This window comes from Eubalaena glacialis, chromosome 6 (genome assembly GCF_028564815.1).
Source record: "Eubalaena glacialis isolate mEubGla1 chromosome 6, mEubGla1.1.hap2.+ XY, whole genome shotgun sequence".
NCBI lineage: Eukaryota > Metazoa > Chordata > Mammalia > Artiodactyla > Balaenidae > Eubalaena > Eubalaena glacialis.
The window spans coordinates 143,467,940-143,486,622 of NC_083721.1; the positions used below are offsets into that span (position 1 = coordinate 143,467,940).

Here is an 18,683-nt window from a genome sequence, read left to right on the forward strand (position 1 = left end):
AGTTTGACTTTGGAATCATAAAACAAATTATATCCAAAAAAGCAAAATCACTTCCCACCCGCCACATACACAATGGGGAAAAAAAAAAAGGAAACAAATGAAGGGAATTATACTTTGTTAAGTGACATATCCACGTAAAGAAAATAATTATTCTGACAGACCTTAGAACACAATACTTTATCTGTACATTCTCAATGAGATACTCTAAGGACAAAAAAAATGCAGAGTTTAAATTGTATTTAGCAGTCTTACTATTGGTTATGTTTGTGTGGTTAAGAATTAAGATTGTCTACCTAAGAGAAAAGAAATAAGCATAAGATTTTTTTTTAATTATGTAAAATTCCTGTATACTTACATTTGAATTAGAAGTATGAGCAAGATCTTATTCTTCCCTTAAAAAAAACCCTCCATGTACCTGAGATCTGTTCAATAAAAAGGCCTAGAAAACAGTGGAAACTCAGTAGCAATGAGCACTCCTAGCCCCCAGAGTGTGGTCTTTAAACACCATTTCCCACTGTAAGAGTCCAGAGGTCCCTGGAGAAATGCCTGATTCCACGTCTGTGATGAGAAATGTACTTGGTAAGTCTAGAACATCTTGTGCTGGAAAGCAAGGGACATATCAAAGACTAATTAGTGATTTCAGAAGAACCTAGGAACCCCCCTGCGGGGTTCCCATTGGCCAGAGATGGGATAAGTGACTGTAGATGAATATGAAAACTTTCCATGAGTTTTAATGATATTAAACCAGGAAAAGGACTGTCACACCACTCCTGCATTCAGGCTATTTTGAATGATGATGGGGAATATGCATTGATTATGTAAATTATTCAGAGTTGGAGTTCTTGGGCTTTCTCCCCATCCCCTCCCCTCTACAGTAGGCTTGGGGTCTGACCTCAGATTGACTTTTACTGGGACAGGAAATACATTGCTTTGCACTCTTTTCATCCCTTATTGCCAACATCGTGTCCTTGGCGGAGCTGAAATCTGCCTCTGAGATTCCAAAGACCTGGATTCTGGTCCAGCTGTTCCTGCGGCTCCCTCCACAGCCTCAGTGTCTCCGAACCTGGCTGAGCCTCAGACTCCTCATCTCTAACGTAAGAATGAGGATGATCGCCTGTGCCCTGCAGCCCTTCCAATCCATGAGCACCCACCTCTAAGATGCCTTCTGCCTCATGGATGCCATGAATTTGCAGTGTTTCCCCCACTGTTACATTCTTAAATAGGCACTTTATGAAATCTCAGTGGAGATTGGAATCATTTCAGCTGTATCTAGAAAAATAATTTTTTTAAACATCTTTATTGGAGTATAATTGCTTTACAATGGTGTGTTAGTTTCTGCTTTATAACAAAGTGAATCAGTTATACATATACATATGTTCCCATATCTCTTCCCTCTTGCATCTCCCTCCCTCCCGCCCTCCTGATCCCACACCTCTACGTGGTCACAAAGCACAGAGCTGATCTCCCTGTGCTATACGGTTGCTTCCCACTAGCTATCTATTTTACGTTTCGTAGCATATATATGTCCATGCCACTCTCTCACTTTGTCTCAGGTTACCCTTCGCCCTCCCCATATCCTCAAGTCCATTCTCTAGTAGGTCTGTGTCTTTATTCCCGTCTTGCCACTAGGTTCTTCATGACCTTTTTTTTTCCCCCTTAGATTCCATATATATGTGTTAGCATACTGTATTTGTTTTTCTCTTTCTGACTTACTTCACTCTGTATGACAGACTCTAACTCGATCCACTTCACTACAAATAACTCCATTTTGTTTCTTTTTATGGCTGAATAATATTCCATTGTATATATGTGCCACATCTTCTTTATCCATTCATCCGATGATGGACATTTAGGTTGCTTCCATGTCCTGGCTATTGTAAATAGAGCTGCAATGAACATTTTGGTACATGACTCTTTTTGAATTATGGTTTTCTCAGGGTATATGCCCAGTAGTGGTAATGCTGGGTCGTATGGTAATTCTATTTGTAGTTTTTTAAGGAACCTCCATACTGTTCTCCATAGTGGCTGTATCAATTTACATTCCCACCAACAGTGCAAGAGGGTTCCCTTTTCTCCACACCCTCTCCAGCATTTATTGTTTCTAGATTTTTTGATGATGGCCATTCTGACCGGTGTGAGATGATATCTCATTGTAGTTTTGATTTGCATTTCTCTAATGATTAATGATGTTGAGCATTCTTTCATGTGTTTGTTGGCAATCTGTATATCTTCTTTGGAGAAATGTCTATTTAGGTCTTCTGCCCAGTTTTGGATTGAGTTGTTTGTTTTTTTGTTATTGAGCTGCATGAGCTGCTTGTAAATCTTGGAGATTAATCCTTTGTCAGTTGCTTCATTTGCAAATATTTTCTCCCATTCTGAGGGTTGTCTTTTGGTCTTGTTTATGGTTTCCTTTGCTGTGCAAAAGCTTTTAAGTTTCATTAGGTCCCATTTGTTTATTTTTGTTTTTATTTCCATTTCTCTAGGAGCTGGGTCAAAAAGGATCTTGCTGTGATTTATGTCATACAGTGTTCTGCCTATGTTTTCCTCTAAGAGTTTGATAGTGTCTGGCCTTACACTTAGGTCTTTAATCCATTTTGAGTTTATTTTTGTGTATGGTGTTAGGGAGTGTTCTAATTTCATACTTTTACATGTACCTGTCCAGTTATCCCAGGACCACTTATTGAAGAGGCTGTCTTTTCTCCACTGTATATACTTGCCTCCTTTATCAAAGATAAGGTGACCATATGTGCGTGGGTTTATCTCTGGGCTTTCTATCCTGTTCCATTGATCTATATTTCTGTTTTTGTGCCAGTACCAAACTGTCCTGATTACTGTAGCTTTGTAGTATAGCCTGAAGTCAGGGAGCCTGATTCCTCCAGCTCCATTTTTCGTTCTCAAGATTGCTTTGGCTATTCGGGGTCTTTTGTGTTTCCATACAAATTGTGATATTTTTTGTTCTAGTTCTGTGAAAAATGCCACTGGTAGTTTGATAGGGATTGCATTGAATCTGTAGATTGCTTTGGGTAGTAGAGTCATTTTCACAATGTTGATTCTTCCAATCCAAGAACATGGCATATCTCTCCATCTATTTGTATCATCTTTAATTTCTTTCATCAGTGTCTTATAACTTTCTGCATACAGGTCTTTTGTCTCCGTAGGTAGGTTTATTCCTAGGTATTTTATTCTTTTTGTTGCAATGGTAAATGGGAGTGTTTTCTTAATTTCACTTTTAGATTTTTCATCATTAGTGTATCGGAATGCAAGAGATTTCTGTGCCTTAATTTTGTATCCTGCTACTTTACCAAATTCATTGATTAGCTCTAGTAGTTTTCTGGTAGCATCTTTAGGATTCTCTATGTATAGTATCATGTCATCTGCAAACAGTGACAGCTTTACTTCTTCTTTTCCGATTTGGATTCCTTTTATTTCTTTTTCTTCTCTGATTGCTGTGGCTAACACTTCCAAAACTATGTTGAATAATAGTGGTGAGAATGGGCAACCTTGTCTTGTTCCTGATCTTAGTGGAAATGGTTTCAATTTTTCACCATTGAGGACAATGTTGGCTGTGGGTTTGTCATATATGGCCTTTATTATGTTGAGGAAAGTTCCCTCTATGCCTACTTTCTGCAGGGCTTTTATCATAAATGGGTGTTGAATTTTGTCAAAAGCTTTCTCTGCATCTATTGAGATGATCATATGGATTTTCTCCTTCAATTTGTTAATATGATGTATCACGTTGATTGATTTGCGTATATTGAAGAATCCTTGCATTCCTGGAATAAACCCCACTTGATCATGGTGTATAATCCTTTTAATGTGCTGTTGGATTCTGTTTGCTAGTATTTTGTTGAGGATTTTTGCGTCTATGTTCATCAGTGATATTGGCCTGTAGTTTTCTTTCTTTGTGACATCTTTGTCTGGTTTTGGTATCAGGGTGATGGTGGCCTCGTAGAATGAGTTGGGGAGTGTTCCTCCCTCTGCAATATTTTGGAAGAGTTTGAGAAGGATAGGTGTTAGCTCTTCTCTAAATGTTTGATAGAATTCGCCTGTGAAGCCATCTGGTCCTGGGCTTTTGTGTGTTGGAAGATATTTAATCACAGTTTCAATTTCAGTGCTTGTGATTGGTCTGTTCATATTTTCTATTTCTTCCTGGTTCAGTCTCGGCAGGTTGTGCATTTCTAAGAATCTGTCCATTTCTTCCAGGTTGTCCATTTTATTGGCATAGAGTTGCTTGTAGTAATCTCTCATGATTGTTTGTATTTCTGCAGTGTCAGTGGTCACTTCTCCTTTTTCATTTCTAATTCTATTGATTTGAGTCTTCTCCCTTGTTCTCTTGATGAGTCTGGCTAATGGTTTATCATCTCAAAGAACCAGCTTTTAGTTTTATTGATCTTTGTTATTGTTTCCTTCATTTCTTTTTCATTTATTTCTGATCTGATCTTTATCATTTCTTTCCTTCTGCTAGCTTTGGGATTTTTTTGTTCTTCTTTCTCTAATTGCTTTAGGTGCAAGATTAGGTTGTTTATTCGAGATGTTTCCTGTTTCTTGATGTAGGCTTGTATTGCTATAAACTTCCCTCTTAGAACTGCTTTTGCTGCATCCCATAGGTTTTGGGTCGTCGTGTCTCCATTGTCATTTGTTTCTAGGTATTTTTTGATTTCCCCTTTGATTTCTTCAGTGATCACTTCGTTATTAAGTAGTATATTGTTTAGCCTCCATGTGTTTGTATTTTTTACAGATCTTTTCCTGTAATTGATGTCTAGTCTCATAGCTTTGTGGTCGGAAAAGATACTTGATATGATTTCAATTTTCTTAAATTTACCAAGGCTTGACTTGTGACCCAAGATATGATCTATCCTGGAGAATGTTCCATGAGCACTTGAGAAAAATGTGTATTCTGTTGTTTTTGGGTGGAATGTCCTATAAATATCAATTAAGTCCATCTTGTTTAATGTATCATTTAAAGCTTGTGTTTCCTTATTTATTTTCATTTTGGATGATCTGTCCATTGGTGAAAGTGGGGTGTTAAAGTCCCCTACTATGATTGTGTTGCTGTCGATTTCCCCTTTTATGGCTGTTAGTATTTGCCTTATGTATTGAGGTGCTCCTATGTTGTGTGCATAAATATTTACAATTGTTATACCTTCTTCTTGGATTGATCCCTTGATCATTATATAGTGTCCTTCTTTGTCTCTTGTAATAGTCTTTATTTTAAAGTCTATTTTGTCTGATATGAGAATTGCTACTCCAGCTTTCTTTTGATTTCCTTTTGCCTGGAATATCTTTTTCCATCCCCTCACTTTCAGTCTGTATGTGTCCCTAGGTCTGAAGTGGGTCTCTTTTAGACAACATATATATGGGTCTTGTTTTTGTATCCATTCAGCCAGTCTGTGTCTTTTGGTGGGAGCATTTAATCCATTTACATTTAAGGTAGTTATCGATATGTATGTTCCTATTCCCATTTTCTTAAATGTTTTGGGTTTGTTATTGTAGGTGTTTTCCTTCTCTTGTGTTTCTTGCCTAGAGAAGTTCCTTTAGCATTTGTTGTAAAGCTGGTTTGGTGGTGCTGAACTCTCTCAGCTTTTGCTTGTCTGTAAAGATTTTAATTTCTCCATCAAATCTGAATGAGATCCTTGCTGGGTAGAGTAATCTTGGTTGTAGGTTTTTCTCCTTCATCACTTTAAATATGTCCTGCCACTCCCTTCTGGCTTGCAGAGTTTCTGCTGAAAGATCAGCTGTTAACCTTATGGGGATTCCCTTGTGTGTTATTTGTTGTTTTTCCCTTGCTGCTTTCAATATGTTTTCTTTATATTTAATTTTTGATAGTTTGATTAATATGTGTCTTGGCGTGTTTCTCCTTGGATTTATGCTGTATGGGACTCTCTGTGCTTCCAGGACTTGATTAACTATTTCCTTTCCCATATTAGGGAAGTTTTCAACTATAATCTCTTCAAATATTTTCTCAGTCCCTTTCTTTTTCTCTTCTTCTTCTGGGACCCCTATAATTCGAATGTTGGTGCGTTTAATGTTGTCCCAGAGGTCTCTGAGACTGTCCTCAGTTCTTTTCATTCTTTTTTCTTTATTCTGCTCTGCAGTAGTTATTTCCACTATTTTATCTTCCAGGTCACTTATCCGTTCTTCTGCCTCAGTTATTCTGCTATTGATCCCTTCTAGAGTATTTTTAATTTTATGTATTGTGTCTTTCATTATTTCTTGGTTCCTCTTTAGTTTTTCTACGTCCTCTTTAAATGTTTCTTGCATTTTGTCTATTCTGTTTCCAAGATTTTGGATCATCCTTACTATCATTATCCTGAATTCTTTTTCAGGTAGACTGCCTATTTCCTCTTCATTTGTTAGGTCTGGTGTGTTTTTACCTTGCTTCTTCATCTGCTGTGTGTTTTTCTGTCTTCTCATTTTTGCTTATCTTACTGTGTTTGGGGTCTCCTTTTTGCAGGCTGCAAGTTCGTAGTTCCTGTTGTTTTTGGTATCTGTCCCCAGTGGCTAAGGTTGGTTCAGTGGGTTGTGTACGCTTCCTGGTGGAGGGGACTAGTGCCTGTGTTCTGGTGGATGAGGCTGGATCTTGTCTTTCTGGTGCACAGGTCCACGTCTGGTGGTGTGTTTTGGGGTGTCTGTGGCCTTACTATGATTTTAGGCAGCCCCTCTGCTAATGGATGGGGCTGTGTTCCTGTCTTTCTAGTTGTTTGGCATAGGGTGTCCAACACTATAGCTTGCTGGTCCTTGAGTGAAGCTGGGTCTTGGTGTTGAGATGGAGATCTCTGAGAGATTTTCGCCGTTTGGTATTACGTGGAGCTGGGAGGTCTCTTGTGGACCAGTGTCCTGAAGTTGGCTCTCCCACCTCAGAGGCACAGCCCTGATGCCTGGCTGGAGCACCAAGAGCCTTTCATCCACATGGCTCAGAATAAAAGGGAGAAAAAATAGAAAGAAAGAGGATAAAATAAAATAAAATAAAGTAAAGTAAGATAAAATAAAATAAAGCTATTAAAATAAAAAATTAGAAAAAAATTATTAAGAAATAATTTATTAAGAAAAAAACTTTTTAATTTTTTAAAATAAAAAATAAGAAAAAAGTATTAAAAATTTATTAAGAAAAAACTTTAATTTTTTAAAATAAAAAAAGTATTAAGGAAAAATTTATTAAGAAACATTTTTTTAATTTTTTAAAATAAAAAATAAGAAAAAAATTGTTAAGAAAAAATTTATTAAGAAAAAAATTTTTTAAGTAAAAAAAAAAAACAAATAAAAACGGACGGACCGAACCCTAGGACAAATGGTGAAAGCAAAGCTATACAGACAAAATCTCATCCAGAAGCATACACATACACACTCACAAAAAGAGGAAAAGGGGAAAAAATAATATATCCTGCTCCCAAGGTCCACCTCCTCAATTTGGGATGATTCGTTGTCTATTCAGGTATTCAACAGATGCAGGCACATCAAGTTGTTTGTGGAGCTTTAATCTGCTGCTTCTGAGGCGGCTGGGAGAAATTTCCCTTTCTCTTCTTCGTTTGCACAGCTCCCAGGGTTCAGCTTTGGATTTGGACCCGCCTCTGCATGTAGGTCGCCTGAGGGCGTCTGTTCCCCGCCCAGACAGAACGGGGTTAAAGGAGCAGCTGATTCGGGGGCTCTGGCTCACTCAGGCCGCGGGGAGGGAGCGGTACGGAGGAGGCGGGGCGAGCCTGCGGCGGCAGAAGCCGGCATGACGTTGCAGCAGCCTGAGGCGCGCCGTGCGTTCTCCCGGGGAAGTTGTCCCCAGATCACGGGAGCCTGGCCGTGGCGGGCTGCACTGGCTCCCGGGAGGGGCGGTGTGGAGAGTGACCTGTGCTCGCACACAGGCTTCTTGGTAGCGGCAGCAGCAGCCTTAGCGTCTCATGCCCGTCTCTGGGGTCCGCGCTGATCGCCGCGGCTCACGCTCGTCTCTGGAGCTCCTTTAAGCGGCGCTCTGAATCCCCTCTCCTCACGCACCAGGAAACAAAGAGGCAAGAAAAAGTCTCCCGCCTCTTCGGCAGCTGCAGACTTTTTCTCGTGCACCCTCCCGGCTAGTTGTGGTGCGCTAGACCCTTCAGGCTGTGTTCACGCAGCCAACCCCAGTCCTCTCCCTGTGATCCGACCGAAGCCCGAGCCTCAGCTCCCAGCCCCCGCCCGCCCCGGCGGGTGAGCAGACAAGCCTCTCGGGCTGGTGAGCGCTGCTCGGCGCCGAGCCTCCGCGCGGGAATCTCTCCGCTTTTCCCTCTGCGTCCCTGTTGCTGTGGGATCCGCGCTGATAGCCGCGGCTCGCGCCCGTCTCTGGAGCTCGTTTAGGCGGCGCTCTGAATCCCCTCTCCTTGCGCGCCGCGAAACAAAGAGGCAAGAAAAAGTCTCTTGCCTCTTTGGCAGCTGCAGTCTTTTTCCCGGACTCCCTCCTGGCTAGCACCGAAGCCCGAGCCCCAGCTCCCAGCCCCCGCCCGCCCCGGCGGCTGAGCAGACAAGCCTCTCGGGCTGGTGAGTGCTGGTCGGCACCGCTCCTCTGTGCGGGAATCTCTCCGCTTTGCCCTCCGCACCCCTGTGGCTGCGCTCTCCTCCGTGGCTCCGAAGCTCCCCCCTCTGCCACCCGCAGTCTCCGCCCGTGAAGGGGCTTCCTAGTGTGTGGAAACCTTTCCTCCTTCACAGCTCCCTCCCACTGGTGCAGGTCCCGTCCCTATTCTTTTGTCTCTGTTATTTCTTTTTTCTTTTGTCCTACCCAGGTACGTGGGGAGTTTCTTGCCTTTTGGGAGGTCTGACGTCTTCTGCCAGCGTTCAGTGGGTGTTCTGTAGGAGCAGTTCCACGTGTAGATGTATTTCTGATGTATCTGTGGGGAGGAAGGTGATCTCCGCGTCTTACTCTTCCGCCATCTTCTTCTCCTCCCCTAGAAAAATAAATATTGCCGGCTCATTACCACAGATTGGGTGGGGAAGTAATATCCTTTGTCTTTCTGCTTCTTTCAGCCATGGAATTCCATGAACACTTGCACAGCATAGGCACTAAGGAAGGTTTGAAGGAACGCAAACTGCAAAAAGCTGTGGAGAGCTTTACCTGGAATATTACCATCTTAAAGGTATTTTCCGAGTTGTTTCTGATGCTAGTGATTTTGCAGCCTTGTTCAGCATGTTTCTTCCTGTTAGTATACCATTTCCTGCACTGTACATTACCAGCCACTCGAAGCTAAGGCATGGTCACAACAATCGAATGAGAACTTTGCTTTCTGGAGAGTCTGCTGCGGGCACAGTAGCTGGGCAGTGCAGCTCAGAGGGAGAACCGAGGACTCGAGCGGTTGGCACCTAGTGGATTCTGCCAAGAAGGGAAAGGATCTGCACTTCATCCTTAAAGCATCGTAAAGTTCATAAATGCCAGTTGCTACACGTGAAATAGAAAGCATTGATTACGGAGGAATGACTGGGAATTTGAAGATTCTAGTTCTTCAGATTTCATTCAATGCTTTAAAGTATAATCACAGCCTTAACGTCAATATGATCCCAGGGAAAAAGTAGGAAAGAATTGTGGGGGGCATAATCAAAAGAAATATGTAAAGGAATTGCTGTTTGAAAAAAATTTCCCTTCAAGGGAGAAACCATCTCTATCTGTTTATCTGCTCTCTTCTTTCTTTCTTTTCCTTTCTCTCTGTCCATCTCTCTCTCTCTCCCTCCCTCCCTCCTTCCCTCCTTTCCTTCCATCTTCCTATCTCAGCATGACCATTTTAAAAAAATAACTTTTATTAGCTTTATTATAAAAGTAATATATTTTCATTATAGAAAATGTCAAAATAGCATAACCAAAGGTAAACAGTCCCACCATCCAGGGTCTTTTGCTGTACATTCTCCCAGTCTTTTTCTCTATGGTATATATAATATGACATAATTTTTAAAATAATGTTATGTATGTGCCTTGGAACGTTTTTTGCATTTTGTCTCGCTGATCTTTTCTTTCTTTATCTCAGTGTTTGGGACCTTGAATAATAATAACACAGAAACATTATTTCACTCTGGGCCTTGGACAACTCAATGTAAAATTACTCTCCGGTTCACCCTCCAAACTTTCTCCTCAGTTGAATTCAAAAGACATTATCACAGCTGCCTCTTTTAATTTCTCTGTTTCCCTTCAAGTTAAAAGATACATCCTGCATCCCTAATTTTCAAAGTAATATATACTCATGTAAAAAAAATTTGGGAAATACATACATGTAGATGATAATAAACTACAATTTAGACAAAAAAAAAAAAAAAAATCCATCCTGCAGCTGACAACAGTCTTCTGATTTAATTTAATGAAAAGTCACCCTTCCAAAGCTAGCCAACTTGCACTTTCTCATCTTAAACCCTTACTCATTTTTATAATAAGTCATTTTCTAAACTTCTTCAAATACTTCCCTTCCTACGCATGTACTTTTTTGAATCTCTGGATCTTCTGCTTAGTATTTAACTCTGATCATTTGCAGTTCAGTAAACAGCAGATAGAAAAATTTACAATGAAGAGGAATTTGGCTTTACAACTTGCTGACTCACTCCCAACCAGAGATGGGGTGTACACTACAAATTTCCTGCAAACCTCAGGAAAAAATTGCATTGTAGTTTATAGCCCTGTGATAGGAACAAATGCTCATTTGGCTTTTATTTTATTATAGGCAAAACATACTTAGGGACCAAACTTTCATCTGTCAGCTATCCTTGCTACTCCATTCTGGTCCAGGAACCAGCAGCCTGGGCATCACCTGGGAGCTTGTTCACAATGCAGATTCCCGGGCCCTGCCCCAGGCCTGCTGAGTCAGAATCTGCCTTTTTGCAAGATCCCGGGGGATTCTTATGCACTTTACAGTTTGAGAAGCACTGGGCTAAGAACCCCTGAAAATGGGAGGCTGGCGCACATATTCATGAAAAACAGCTGACATAAAGTAATGGCTCAGGTTTTAGAAACATGAAATTGAACCAAACAGCTACACTGAGGAAACTATTTTCTTTTGAATTATGTCTGGGAGATAGAATTAGCACCTCAGACTTACGTACATATGGAAACAAATGTATAGAACAGGGTAATAGATCTTTTTAAAATTCCCAGGGTAGTATTTGCTGTAGCTGGTGTTTGAGTATGCACTGAGTGGGGAAGAGTTGGAGAGGTCTGTGTGTCTTTTCTGTACAATAGGAGGGCTTTTTTCATTGCTGCATATTTCACGGGTTTAAACTTTCTTTAGAAGAATCAGTGCCTGTGGAGCTTTAGACATGAGTTTGGGTCTGAGTTGAGCTCCCAGCCTTTTCCTGGCAGGAGGGGATGGGTCCATTGAGTTCCCCTTACCACCTGTTCTTTGCGCAGAGCTTGGAGGGGGTCCAGCCCTCCAGGGCCCTGTGTGGTATGTGGTTGGCAGCGGGTGCCCTCATGGGGGCACAGAGGCTTGGGGAAGTTTCCAGATTTTCCCTCCAGATGTGCTGAGGGAGCCCCGGAGCTGTGAGGCCAGGTGTAAGAATTACCTGGGTGCTTAAAACACAGTCTCCTAAGCCCCACCGCAGACCTCCTGGGTCATCATCTCAGGGGTGGATGCAGGAATCTGGCTGTGTGACACGTTCCTCAGGGGATTCGCAGGCACCCTAAAAAATTGAGTGCCACCACTCTAGAGTCAAATCAGAAGTGTCTTTCCTTCTGAATCACCCCACTCATGTGAACAACAAGGGAGGCAGGGTGCCCAATCATCACGGGACAAAGGACTTGCAGTGTGAGAGCCGGGGTGATGGGTCACCCCCAGAGCAGGCGCCCGGCCACAAACTCCTGTCGTCCAAGGATGTCCAGCCAAGTTTTCATGAGTCTTTGCTGGCTTTGTTTAGTTTTTTCAACTTTAAGAGTTGCTTTAAAATACAGAAATGAATGAAGGAGAAATGTCACCTCTGATTCCACACCCAGAATGACCCGCTATTAACATCTTGGCATATTTACTTCCAGTCATTTTTTTCTTTGAATAAAAATCATTCATTCGTTTTTGTAAATATGTCTTCATTATAAAGAACTTTTTTAATGTATAAAAGATAAGTTTTAAAATGACCTCAGATCCTCCCTCTGAGAAATAATTATTGTTAAATGTAAGTGACCTTATTCCAGGAACCTTTTTATATGCATATGGATGGATGGATGGAGATACATATTTTTGATCCTGAGTCATACCTTTTTCTTGTTTTTCACATCTTTGATATTGGTGTGTATCTTATAATGCATGGCATCTTTGCATTGTAGCCTAGTTAAATTGGAGTGATTTTCTTCCTTAGTGGTGTATAAATTAGTGGTACGTATGTCTCATCAGTACTAGTGTCTCCGATATTATGAAATAAGGTATATCAGTAGATAGAATCCTACTATAATTTCTCTATGTAATTTTTTTAAGTACTAAGTTTCACTTTACTTAATTTAACAGGAAAAAAGCAAACCATAAGGAAACTAAATGAATTGCTGAACAATTTTTACTCTAAAGGTTGTTCTTTCCTATAAAATCCCTCTGAGGTTAAGAAAAGAGATTATGAAAAATGTTAATTGGAGTCATTTTGTTGGGTTTTTGAAAGCTATACATTTCAGTTATAAGCTTTGTTGGTTGCCCTTCCGAAAGATGAGTCAGCACTTTTTAATATTTCTGGGTGGGGAGTTAGGCATATTGTTATTTTTCCATTATCCAAGTTTAAACATCACCAGTTGGTTCCAGACTGTAGTTCCCATGTTGCTTGCTATAAGCTCAATATTTAAACTGGTTCGCTGTCACCACCAGTCCAAGAAATCGCCCATGCTTTTCTGTAGCCTGAGGGAATGGCGGAGAAGAGAGAAATCTCAGCTGGGGTCATAGACAGCCTTTGTTTGGATACTGGGACCCAGCTTTCTCAGAGTCTGTAAATGTCCTGTTCTAGGGTTTCTGCTGCATATTTGGAGAGAGGGTGTAATTCATTCCCACAGGCTTCTGATTGCTTCTTTAATTCAGAAGCCAGCCCTCAAGACCTCACACTCATTAGATAGCACCATTCTCTCTTTTTTGATGAGCATTACTGAGGTATAATTTACATAAAATAAAATTCACCAATTTTAACTGCGCAATTCAATGAATTTTGACAAATGTATATAATCATGCAACATACCACAGTGATGATAGAGCATCATCCCTAGAAGTTCCCTTGTGCCCCTTTGTAGTAAACTCCCCCACCTTGCTGATTGCTGGTCTGATTGCCATCTGTAGTTTCACCCATTCCAGAATGTCCCATAAATGGAATCATGTAGTAATAAACTTTGTGCCTGGCTTCTTGCATTTAGGATAATGCTTTTGAGATTCATCCAAGTTGATGTATGTTTCAGTAAGCTATTCCTTTTTATTGATGAATAGTATTCTATCCTATGGGTGTACCACACTTTGTATGTTCACTAGTTGATGGACATTTGGGTTGCTTCCAGTTTTTACCTATTAAGAATACAGCTGCAATGAACATTCACATTCAAGTCTTTTGTGTGAACATACATTTTTAATTTTCTTGGGAAAATACCTATGAGTGGAATTGCTCATATGGTAAGTGTATGTCAGACTTTATAAGAAATTGCCAACTGCTTTACAAACTGCTTTATGAACTGTTCCATTGTGAATTCCCCCCCAGCAGTGTTACGAGAGTTCCAGTTACCCCACACCCTTGTCAACGTTTGTTATTATCAGTTTAGCAAGTCTAGTAAGTGTATAGAGTTTGAGCATCTTTTTGTTGGGGTCTTTGTTTATTTTAGATTTTTTTAAAAGATCATGATGGGCCTTAGTGTGGCTTTCTTTATGTTTATTCTGCTTAGAGTTCTTTGAGGTTTTTCTATATGTGGATTTACAGTTTCCATCAAACTTGAAAAATTTTCAGCCATAGTTTCTTTAAATTTTTTTCTGTTTTACCCTTTCTCTCCTCTCCTTCTGTAACTCCATTTGTACATATGTACTGCTTGATACTATCCCATAAGTCACAGATGCAGTGTTCATTTGTTTAGGCCTTTTTGCTGTTTTTTTTTTTAAATAGTTTCTAGTGCTGCAAGCAATGCTAGTCTTCAAGTCTTCTAGTCTTCAAACAATACTGCTGTATCTTCTACAGCGTCTAATCTGCCATTAATCCTGTCCAGTGGGTTTTTATTTTGAATTTCCCACTTCTCTTCTTTGTGCTCATGATATCCTCTCCCTCCCTTTGTGCGCATGATACAATATCCTATTGTATATTTACAATAGCTATTGCAGCCCTCCCTCCCTCTCCACCACTACCCTTGCAGCCACTTTGCCTCCCTGAGCTCCAAAGAGGGGCTGCTGGGCTCTGTTTGGGAAGCTCTCCAGGCAATGAGCTGGACCTTATGTCCATACCCCTTCTCCCAGGGCTCCCTGTCTTGCACTATCTGAAAATCATTGCTTTATATATTGTGTCCAGATTTCTAATTGTGTGTCAGCCCCATTCCTAACTTTTCCATGTCACCTCTTTCTTCCCACCCCCTGTCCCATCATCTCTTCTCCTCTGTCAAACAGAAGTAAAAGGAGAAAGACACTCAGTTTATATCTCTCCAGGTTGGTGGGCTGTTAGAATTTTCAGGACCTAAATGGGAAAAGAATTTGAAAAAGAATAGATATATGTATATGTATAACTGAATCACTTTGCTGTACACGTGAAACTAACACAGCATTGTAAATCAACTGTACTTCAATATAAAATAAAAAATTTTTAAAACTTCATTGCAGAACTTCCTTCCCATATTCCTGATGAAATGAGCAAAAAGAGTAAAACTGGCAAACACACACACACAAATACACAAACACAAGCAGCCACCCCACAAAGAAAAGGGTATAACATAATTTAATAAACTTCTAAAACTCACAGAACTCATACTGGCAATTCATAAAAATCCTGAACATTGGGGTACATGTATCCTCTTGAACCATGGTTTTCTCCAGATATATGCCCAGGAGTGGGATTGCTTAATCATATGGTAGCTCTGTTTTTAGTTTCTTAAGGAACCTCCACACTCTTCTCCAGAGTGGCTGTACCAATTTATATTCCCACCAACAGTGTAGGAGGGTTCCCCTTTCTCCACATCCTCTCCAACATTTATTGTTTGTAGACATTTTTTAAAAGAAATTTATTTATTTTATTTACTTATTTTTGGCTGAGTTGGGTCTTTGTTGCTGCATGCAGGCTTTCTCTAGTTGTGGTGAGCAGGGGCTACTCTTCGTTGTGGTGTGCAGGCTTCTCATTGCAGTGGCTTCTCTTGTTGCGGAGCACGGGCTCTAGGTGCGCAGGCTTCAGTAGTTGTGGCTCGCGGGCTCTAGCGCGCAGGGTCAGTAGTTGTGGCACACGGGCTTAGTTGCTCCGCAGCATGTGGGATCTTCCCGGAGCAGGGCTCGAACCCATGTCCCCTGCATTGGCAGGTGGATTCTTAACCAGTGCGCCACCAGGGAAGTTCCCTGTTTGTAGACTTTTTGATGATGGCCATTCTGACTGGTGTGAGGTGATACCTCATTGTAGTTTTGATTTGCATTTCTCTAATAATTAAAAATGTTGAGCATCTTTTCATGTGCCTCTTGGCCACCTCTATGTCTTCTTTGGAGAAATGTCTGTTTAGGTCTTCGCCCATTTTTTGATTGGGTTACTTTTTTGTTTGTTTGTTTTTTGATATTGAGCTGCATGAGCTGCTTGTAAATTTTGGAAATTAAGCCCTTGTCAGTTGCATTGTTTGCAAATATTTTCTCCCATTCTGTAGTTGTCTTTTTGTTTTCTTTTTCATTTTCTTTGCTGTGCAAAAACTGTTGAGTTTAATCAGTTTCCATTTGTTTATTTTTCTTTTTATATCCATTACTCTAGAAGACAGATTGAAAAAGATATTGCTGCAATTTATGTCCAAGAGTGTTGTGCCTATGTTTTTCTCTAAGAGTTTTATAGTATCTGGGCTTACATTTAGGTAACCCATTTAACCCATTTTGAGTTTATTTTTGTGTATAGTGTTAAAGAATATTCTAATTTCATTCTTTCACAAGTAGCTGTCCAGTTTTCTCAGCACCATGTATTGAAGAGACTATCTTTTCTCCACTGTATATTCTTGCCTCCTTTATCATAGATTAGGTGACCATAAGTGCGTGGGTTTATCTGTGGACTTTCTGTCCTGTTCCATTGATCTGTATTTCTGTTGTTGTGCCAGTACCATACTGTTTTGATTACTGTAGCTTTTCTTTCTCAAGATTGCTTTGGCTATTTGGGGTCTTTTGTGTCTCCATACAAATTAAAAATTTTTTTTTGTTCTAGCTGTGTGAAAAATGCCATTGGTAATTTGACAGGGATTGCATTGACTCTGTAGATTGCCTTGGGTAGTATAGTCATTTTGACAATATTGATTCTTCCAATCCGAGAACATGGTATATCTTTCCATCTGGTTGTGTCATCTTCGATTTTTTTCATCAGTGTCTTATAGTTTTCAGAGTACAGGTCTTTTGCCTCCTTAGGTAGGTTTATTCCTAGGTATTTTATTCTTTTTGATGTGACAGTAAATGGGATTGTTTCCTTAATTTCTCTTTCTGATCTTTTGTTGTTAGTGTATAGAAATGCAATAGATTTCTGTGTATTAATTTTGTATCCTGCAACTTTACCAAATTCATTGATGAGCTGTGGTAGTTTTCTGGTAGCATCTTTAGGATTTTCTATGTACAGTATCATGTCATCTGCAAATAGTGACAGTTTAACTTCTTTTCCATTTTGGATTCCTTTTATTTCTTTTTCTTCTCTGATTGCTGTGGCTAAAACTTCCAAAACTATGTTGAATAAAAGTGGTGAGAGTGGTCATCCTTGTCTTGTTCCTGATCTTAGAGGAAATGCATCCAGGTTTTCACCATTAAGTATGATGTTAGCTGTAGGTTTGTCATATATGGCCTTTATTATGTTGAGGTAGGTTCTCTCTGTGCCCACTTTCTGGAGAGTTTTTATCATAAATGGGTATTGAATTTTGTCAGAAGCTTTTTCTGCATCTATTGAGATGATCATATGGTTTTTATTCTTCAATTTGTTAATGTGTTGTATCACACTGATTGATTTGTGGATATTGAAGAATCCTTGCATCTTGGGATAAATTCCACTTGATCATGGTGTATGATCCTTTTACTGTATTGTTGGATTCGGTTTGCTAGTATTTTGTTGAGGATTTTTGCGTCCATGTTCTTCAGTGATACTGGCCTGTAATTTACTTTTTTGTGTGGTATCTTTGTCTGGTTTTGGAATCAGTGTGATGGTGGCCTCATAGAATGAGCTTGGGAGTGTTCCTTCCTCTGCAATTTTTTGGAATAGTTTGAAAGAATAGGTGTTAACTCGTCTCTAAATGTTTGATAGAATTCACCTGTGAAGCCATCTGGTCCTGGACTTTTGTTTGTTGGGAGTTTTTAAAATCACAGTTTCAATTTCAGTACTTATGATTGTTCTGCTCATATTTTCTATTTCTTCCTGGTTCAGTCTTGGAAGATTGTACCTTGCTAAGCATTTGTCCATTTCTTCGTGGTTGTCATATAGTTGTGTGTAGTAGTCTCTTATGATCCTTTGTATTTCTGTGGTGTCAGTTGCAACTTCTTTTTCATTTCTAATTTTATTGATTTGAGTCCTCCCGCTTTTTTTCTTGATGAATCTGGCTAAAGGTTTGTCAGTTTTGTTTATCTTTTCAAAGAATAAGCTTTTAGTTTCATTGATCTTATCTATTGATTTCTTTATCTCTATTTCATTTATTTCTGCTCTGATCTTTATGGTTTCTTTCCTTCTGCTAACTTTGGGTTTTGTTTGTTCTTCTTTCTCTAGTTGCATTAGTTGTAAGGTTAGGTTGTTTATTTGAGATTATTATGTTTCCTGAAGTAAGATTGTATGGCTATAAAGTTCCCTCTTAGAACTGATTTTGCTGCGTCCCATAGGTTTTGGATCATCATGCTTTCATTTTCATTTATCTCTCGGTATTTTTTTATTTCCTCTGATTTCTTCAGTGATCCACTGGTTGTTTAGTATTGATAGCATATTGTTTAGCCTCTACATGTTTGTGTTTTTTACAGGTTTTTTCTTGTAGTTGATTTCTAATCTCGTAGTGTTGTCATTGGAAAAGATGCTTGATATGATTTCAATTTTTAAAATTTACTGTGGCTCACTTTGTGGCCCAGCATGTGATCAGTCCTGGAGAATGTTCCATGTGTACTTGAAAGGAATATATACTCTGTTACTTTGGGATAATGCTCTAAAAATAGCAATTAAGTCCATCTGGTCTAATATGTCATTTAAGACCTGCGTTTCCTTATTGATTTTCTGTCTGATGATCTGTCCACTGATGAAAGTGGGTTGTTAAAGTCCCCTACTATTATTGTGTTACTGTTAATTTCTCCTTTTATGGCTGTTAGCATTTGCCTTATATGTTGAGCTGCTCCTATGTTGGGTGCATATATATTTACAATTCTTCCATATTCTTGTTGGATTGATCCCTTCATCATTATGCAGTGTCCTCCTTTGTCTCTTGTAGCAGTCTTTATTTTAAAGTCTATTTTTGTCTGATATGAGTATTGCTACTGCAGCTTTCTTTTGATTTCCATTTGCACGGAATTCCTTTTCTGATCACCTCACTTTCAGTCTGTATGTGTCCCTAGGTCTGATGTGGGTCTCTTGTAGACAGCATATAT

The 18,683-nt window shown here is 39.8% G+C and overlaps 1 protein-coding gene across 3 annotated transcripts in view; it reads left to right on the forward strand.

Moving 5' to 3' along the window:
• The window catches only part of PLCL2 (phospholipase C like 2), a 198,342-nt gene that overhangs the window by 161,004 nt on the left and 18,655 nt on the right, over positions 1-18,683 (forward strand). For 2 of the 3 annotated variants that reach the window (XM_061194711.1, XM_061194715.1), the window contains exon 5: positions 8,983-9,092. The exons of the other annotated variant lie outside the window; for it this stretch is intronic. In XM_061194711.1, coding sequence (XP_061050694.1) covers positions 8,983-9,092 — 110 coding nt within the window. The remainder of the gene's footprint in view (positions 1-8,982; positions 9,093-18,683) is intronic. 3 annotated transcript variants of the gene reach the window in all.